Below are 7,292 nucleotides of genomic sequence, written 5' to 3'. Positions count from 1 at the left end.
CAGCCTCCCACGTAGCTGGGACTATAGGCGCCCACCACAACACTTGGCTATTTTTCTGTTGTTGTTGTAGTTGTCGTTGAACCTACTAGCCCCAGTATATGTGGCTGGCACCCTCACCACTGAGCTGTGGGCACCGATCCTAGTCAAAATTTATGTGAAATCCTAACATAAAAAACATAATAGAAATTATATTAATTACTTTAAGCATTGAGTATTACCTTTTCTATGTTATCTTTTTTTTGATCTTAATATTTTTTTGTCTCTCTCATTTCTTTATTTTTAATTTTTTTTTTTTAAAGTGCCTCAAGCTGTTGCCCTGGGTAGAGTGCTGTAGCATCACAGCTCACAGCAAACTCCAACTCCTAGACTTAAGCGATTCTCTTGTCTCAGCCTCTCAAGTAGCTGGGACCACAGGCACCCGCCACAGTGCCCAACTATTTTTTGGTTGTAGTTGTCATTGTTGTTTGGCAGACCTGGGGTGGATTCGAACCTGCCAGCTCTGGCGTATGTGGCTGGTGCCTTAGCTGCTTGGGCTACAGGCGCCGAGCCTGTCTCTCTCATTTCTAATGAACTTACTTACTTTTTTCCCCATTGGTATCTTAGGTTTCTATTAGAGCTGATTTGTGAAAGTTCTGTATATGTTAAAGCTCTCAACCCATTCCATGATTGTTGATATTTTTCTTAATTTGTTTGCTTTCATAGTTTCTCTTTTTAAAAAATGTACAAACGTTTAAAATTGTTGCAGACTTAAATCTATTGGTCTTCTCATTGTTTCTTTCATTGCTTTGAAGCTTAGAAGTACTTCCCAATCCAGGTGTTAGATGTTAATCTGAATTTTGTCTTTTATTGTGGCTTCATTTTTTACATATAAATTGCTCTGGAATTTGTATAACCTCTTATTCTTTTTTTAGGATGGAAATGGAGTTGTCCGTGGTTACTATTTATCTGTGTTTCTAGAACTCTCAGCTGGTTTACCTGAAACTTCCAAGTAAGAGTTATAATTAAATAACAACTTTAACATGTATTTATATACCTCCCCCTAGCAATTTTTGTTAATTATTGGTATGTCTGTTAAGATGTTCACTAGTGTGGAATCTTTGGCATTGTATGATGGCATAGATTACAGTTCTCAAATTGTTCAGCTTCCTGTCCCTGTACACTTTTTTTTTTTTGAGACAAACTCTGGCTCTGTTGCCCCAGGTAGAGTGGAGTGGCATCATCATTGCTCACTTCAGCCTCAAACTTCTGGGTTCAAGCAGTCCTTCTACCTTAGTCTCCAGTGCTAGGATTATAGGCATAAGCTACACAGGTTCCCGTGTTCCAGCAGTCCCCCTGGTTAGGTGGATTAGTTGTTACTGTTATTTTTGAAAACATTTTCTGTTTTTTTCTTTATTAACAATACCTTTTTGGGGGGCGGTGCCTATGGCTCAAAGGAGTAGGGCGCTGGCCCCATCTGCTGGAGGTGGTGGGCTCAAACCCAGCCCCAGCCAAAAACTGCAAAAAACAAACAAAAAAAACCAATACCTTTTTCTTTTGTACAGAGTCTCATTTTATCACTCTTGGTAGAATGCCGTGGTGTCACACAGCTCACAGCAACCTCCAATTCCTGGTCTTAGCAATTCTCTTGCCTCGGCCTCCTGAGTAGCTGGTACTACAGGCACCCGCTACAATGCCTGGCTATTTTTTTGTTGCAGTTTGACTGGGGCCAGATTTGAACCCGCTACCTTCAGTATATGGAGCCGGTGCCCTACCCACTGAGCAACAGGCGCCATCCTATTAACAATACCTTTTTGATAACTCAGCTTATTTACCAGAGGCTAACCATGTAGGCATAAACATATAATGTGTTTGGCATACACAAAATATACACTCAGACAAAATTTCAATAGGTTTTACTTTAGAACTCTAGCCATGGGATAGTAATACAAACTTCATAAACTATAAGTTTTTTCTCTGAGATTTGTCTTTTATTGTGGCTTAATTTCCACAATTAAAAAGGAAATTGGTTGGGCACAGTGGCTCATGCCTATAATCCCAGCAGTCTGGGAGGCTGATGCAGGTGGATTGCTTGAGCTCAGGAGTTCAAGATCAACCTGAATAAGAGCAAGACTCCATCTCTACTGAAAATAGAAAAACTAGCCAGGCATTATGGCAGGTGCCTATAGTCCCAGCTCCTTAGGAGGCTGAGCCAAGAGGGTTATTCAAGCCCAAGAGTTTGAGGTTGCTTTGAGCTATGGCACCACCATGGCACTCCAGCCTGGGCAACAGACAAAATGAGCCTTTCTCTCCAAACAAAAACAAAAAAAAAGAGTAAGTTTATGATAACATTAGTGGAAGTAAGCTGGAAAAGAGAGCTTGAGAAACCTAACATTTTAACTCTGTAGTGACAAGTAGATCATTTAGCCCCGAATTTCTCTTAATAGCTACAAGTTCAAGTCACACTTCAAGGTTTTATTCAATTACTCACTTCTTCCCATGTTTCAGCACATATATTGGGTTACAATAAAACCATTTTCTTAGATATAGGCTCGCAGCTGTAAGTTGATGATTCGGAGAAAATTCTTAAGAGACTTTCAGATGTAACTTTTCTGTGTTGTAACAGAACCCACAAATTACAAACACAGACAATACAAAGAATTCTGAACACAAAATGCCAGGGCTATTAAACAAATGGGAATCCAAAAGAGGAAAAAAGTGCCACTCCAAATGGTACCTCAAACTGTGTGCCCCAAATGACCCACAGGGGTGGAAGATAAACCCTTCCTAAATAGTGGCCTAATCAAAAATGACATTCCAAATACCTTAAAGGGGTGGAAGATAAACCCTTCCCAAATGGTGGCCTATTCCCCCTATACCCTGGGAAGTGTAAACGAGCTCCAGATTTAAACCAGGTTCCCTAGTTCTGCTGGACCTGTGACTTGCACCCCAGACGGTACTGTCAAACAAATTCAAACAAAATACCCTACCACAGAGTAGAAAGGTCTGAAAACATCCCAAATGAGTGAAATGGGGATGCTGGGTTACAGTCCAGGAAACTCACACAACAGAAGGCCTGGCATCCAGATCCTTTCCAAATCCATTTCCTTCTCCTCACCTCAGTTCAGGTAATGGGGAGCTGTGTCTACTTTGGGGAGACAGAGATGGGAGTTCCCTGGAGCTAAAATATGCCCTGCCAACTGCTGGGACTGTCCCCATAGTCTCTCACCCTGAAAAGAAGCCCCTTCTTCAGTGAAAACCCACAGCTCTGACCCGGGTGCCTCCCTGCTACTTCAGCAGGGTGCCATTCCTTTGGGAAGCAAATGAACCCATCTACGGAAGACTAAAATCTGTTTCTGAAAGTTTGGGTCTTGATCTTGAGGCTGTATCAGAAAGAACAGGTGGTTTTTGAGAAGAAGGAAAGGGATATTTATTACTTTGCCAGCAAAGGAGGAAAAATGGCAGACTGCTCATTTCAAAATACTGATTTTTTTCCTCTAGGTTTGTTCTTAAGTTGAATTTGTATGTAATTTGAAACAGGTACATTTACCTATTACCTGTGATATGCTCCATTTGTGTGAGTTGTATATAAGTCAGATGTTTATAATTCAAGGATTGCCTGTACTTTTAAAATTTATTGGAAACCCCAAAGAATTTTTGCTTTATATGGATTTTATGTATTGTTATTTTCTGAATTAGAAATCACCATTGAGAAAAGTTTTTAAAAATTGTAATTCACGTGTGGCACCTGTGGTTCAGTGAATAGGACGCCGGCCCCATGTATCAAGGGTGGTAGGATTGAACCTGGCCCTGGCCAAATTGCTACAAAAAATAGCTGGGCGTTGCAGCAGGCGCCTGTAGTCCCAGCTACTCAGGAGGTTAAGGCAAGAGAATCACCTAAGCCCAAGAGCTGGAGGTTGCTGTGAGTTGTGATGTCACAGCACTCTACTGAGGGCAACAAAGTGAGGCTCTATTAAAAAAAAAAAATTATAATTCACTTTTAAAATAACTGTAAGTCTTGTGTAGTAACGTAAATAATATTTGTTAATGAAAAGTAACTTTCTGAAACAATAATTTTTGAGAAAACATGTATTGCATTACTTTTTTTTTTTTTGCAGTTTTTGGCTGGGGACAGTTTTGAACCCGCCACTCCCAGTATATGGGGCCTGTGCCCTACTCCTTGAGCCACAGGTGCCACCCTTATTACATTTTTTGAAGTCTCTTTACTGTTTGATTTAAATGTACTTAATTCCTTGCGGTAAGCTATTTTGTTTGAAGTATGTATATAAAATACAGTCATACAGATTCTGAATATCATGTGAAACTTAATTCATGTATCATCAAATTCACCTGTTAAAGATATATAATTCAGTGATTTTTTAGTATAGGCAGTATCCAAGTTACAAACATCCTGCTTATGTGCAACTCACATCTAGGAATGGAGGTTAATACAGTAAGTTCTCGAGTTACAAGCATCTAAGTGATGCACAACTCACACTCACAAATGGAGGCTATTCCAGGTAATATGTAAATGTACCTGTTCCAACTTACATACAATTCAACTTAAGAACAACCTACAGAACCTGTCTTGTTCTGTAGAAGTCCCCTATATATGTATAGGGGACTGCCTATACATAAACAAGAGTTCTATAGCTTTCACTGATACCTAATTTCAGAACAATCATCAGCCCACAGCAAAACCCTGTACTCATTGGCAGTCACTTCCCTTTTCCCCTTTGCTCTAATGCCTTAATACAGGAGTCCTCAAACTTTTTAAACAGGGAGCCAGTTCATTGTCCCTCAGACCGTTGGAGGGCTGGACTGTGGGACCTGGGACGAGTCAGCTGCTAAGCAGGACAGGCAGTGGCGGCAAAAACACCTGGCAGGCCAGATAAATGTCCTAGGTGGGCTGCATGTGGCCAACGGGCTGTAGTTTGAGGATGCTTGCTTAATAAAATATAGATTAGTGGTAACTTTTTTTTTTTGCAGTTTTTGGCTGGGGCTGGGTTTGAACCTGCCACCTCTGGCATATGGGGCTGATGCCCTACTCCTTTGAGCCACAGATGCCGCCCAAATTAGTGGTTACTTTTAAAGCAATTTTAGATAATTATAGATCTTCTTTGATAATACGCCAAAACTGAACAAGTGGTATAGGTTGTTATGTCATTTGCAGTGTGGAATCTCGAACCATATTGTTGAATTTTTAAAATACACTGTTATGTGAAAATCTGTTGGTTTGGTATGGAATGTCTGCTTTCAGTAATTATAGAATAACAACAATGGGATTTACTCTTAGACAACAACACCTGCAAAAGAAATCCCGTGAAACATTTTCTAGAACACTTAGAAGTGTGGTAACAAATGAAAGCAATCTCTGAGAGGTAAGTAACAGACAAATTGGTTCTCTGATTTCTCCAGCTTGTACCCTTGAGAGTTTTCATGTTGCATCACAGGGAGGGGAACTCAGGTGGAATCTGGCAAACTCCTGTAGTTGAGGTGATAGGCTGAGAGTCTAGGAAGAACAACATCGTTGGACAGAATACCAGAGCAGAGAGAGCTGCATGGGGCATCAAGTAGAGTACTGAGGGAGTTTTTGCCTCAGAAGTGGGAAATAGTTAGCTCTAGAATGATCACTGCTCTGGATTCATCTAACAAAAGTGAGACCCAAAAGGATCAAATTTTTCCAAGTAACCTCTGCGTTTTTTTTTTTTTTGAGACAGAGTCTGTGTCACCCTCAGTAGAGTGAATAACTTGCAGGGGAAGAGATTCAGCTTACCACAGCTACTGAGTATAATGCCACTGCTAAAATAACAGACATACAGCTAATAATAAAGTAACAAAGGAGATAAAATGGAATTATAAAACAAATACTTATAGAATGTAGAAGGGAAAAGGTAACAGGGATGGGATAAATACTAAGATTTATTCAATAATCTAAACACTCCAATTAAGAGGCAGAGGTTGTCAGTTGGCCTATAAAAGCAAGATTCAAGTACATAAAGTCTGCAAGAAATTCACTTTAGTTGTGGAGATGTACTATGCTAATAGTAGATAGAAGCAAGTTGAAATAGTGTAATATCAAAGTAGATTTCAAAGAATGTTACCACAGATGAAGACGTTTATTTCATAGTGATAAAAGGATCACTTAAACTAGAGTAATTCTGAACATTTATATTTAGGCCCCTAATAACAGATCTTTTAAAATACATGTGTGATGCAAAAACTGGTAGAACCACAAAGAGTAATAGACATATACCTTTTTCTTAATGTCATAAGCAGCAGAAATCATCAAAGATACAGTACATTTGAATAACTGTCAGTGAACTTGACCTAATTTACATTTATAGAGTGTTCCATCCATCAGTAGCAAAATACAAATTATTCTTAAATGCATACAGAATTTTCACCAAGATGTAGACCATATTCTAAGCTATATAACATGTCTTGGTAAATTTGTGTCTCAGATCATTCAAAGTGGGTTCTCTGAACATAGTAGAATTAATTTAGATACTATTCAGAGATATTTTAAAAACGCCAAAGTATTTGGAAGGTAAATAACACACTTCTAAATAACCCCATGGTCTAAGAAGAAGTCATAAGGGATTCTTTTAAAGTATTTTTATTTTTATTCATTTATTTATTTTTTGAGACAGAGTCATACTTTGTCACCCTTGGTATAGTGCCCTGGCATCATAGCTCGCAGCATTGTCAAACTCTTGGGCTCAAGTGGTTCTCTTGCCTCAGCCTCCCAAGTAGCTGGGGCTACAGAGGCACACCACAATGCCTCGCTATTTTTAGAGATAGGGTCTCTAGCTGAGGCTGGTCTCAAACTAGCGAGCTCAAGTGATCCACCCGCCTCAGCCTCCCAGAGTGCTAGGATTACATGCGTGAGCCACTGCGCCCAGCTTTAAAAAGTATTTTTAACTAAATAAAAATGAAAACAGTACCAGGATTTTTAGTGTAGTATGGTTACTAAAGTGGTAGGAATGTAGAACTTTATAGCACTAAATGCCTCTGTAAATGGAAGGCAGAAAGATGTCAAATCAATGACCTTCACTTGTACTTTTCACAGACTAGAAGAAAGAAAACCAAGTTAGATGAAAAGCAAGCAGATGAAAGGAAATAGTAAAGAACAAATCAGAATCTAATGACGTGAAAAGCATTAGAGGAAATGATAGAAGTCAAAAGAAAACAATTTGAGAGCTAAGTGTATGAGTTTAAGAATTATGGTTGAGCGGTGCCTGTGGCTCAAGGAGTAGGGCACTGGCCCCATAAACTGGAGGTGGCAGGTTCAAATCCAGCCCTGGCCAAAAAAA

At 39.5% G+C, this 7,292-nt stretch overlaps 1 protein-coding gene across 1 annotated transcript in view; it reads left to right on the top strand.

Moving 5' to 3' along the window:
* TRIM37 (tripartite motif containing 37) overlaps nucleotides 1-7,292 on the top strand; it is a 144,889-nt gene that overhangs the window by 67,153 nt on the left and 70,444 nt on the right. Inside the window, exon 12 of the mRNA XM_003795582.3 lies at nucleotides 912-988. Within this exon, the coding sequence (XP_003795630.1) occupies nucleotides 912-988 (77 nt within the window). The remainder of the gene's footprint in view (nucleotides 1-911; nucleotides 989-7,292) is intronic.

Source organism: Otolemur garnettii, unplaced genomic scaffold (genome assembly GCF_000181295.1).
Source record: "Otolemur garnettii isolate 467f Iridium unplaced genomic scaffold, OtoGar3 scaffold00094, whole genome shotgun sequence".
Classification (NCBI taxonomy): Eukaryota; Metazoa; Chordata; class Mammalia; order Primates; family Galagidae; genus Otolemur; species Otolemur garnettii.
The sequence above is the reverse complement of the archived record's forward strand: the minus strand, read 5'-3'. Positions and strand labels throughout refer to the sequence as shown.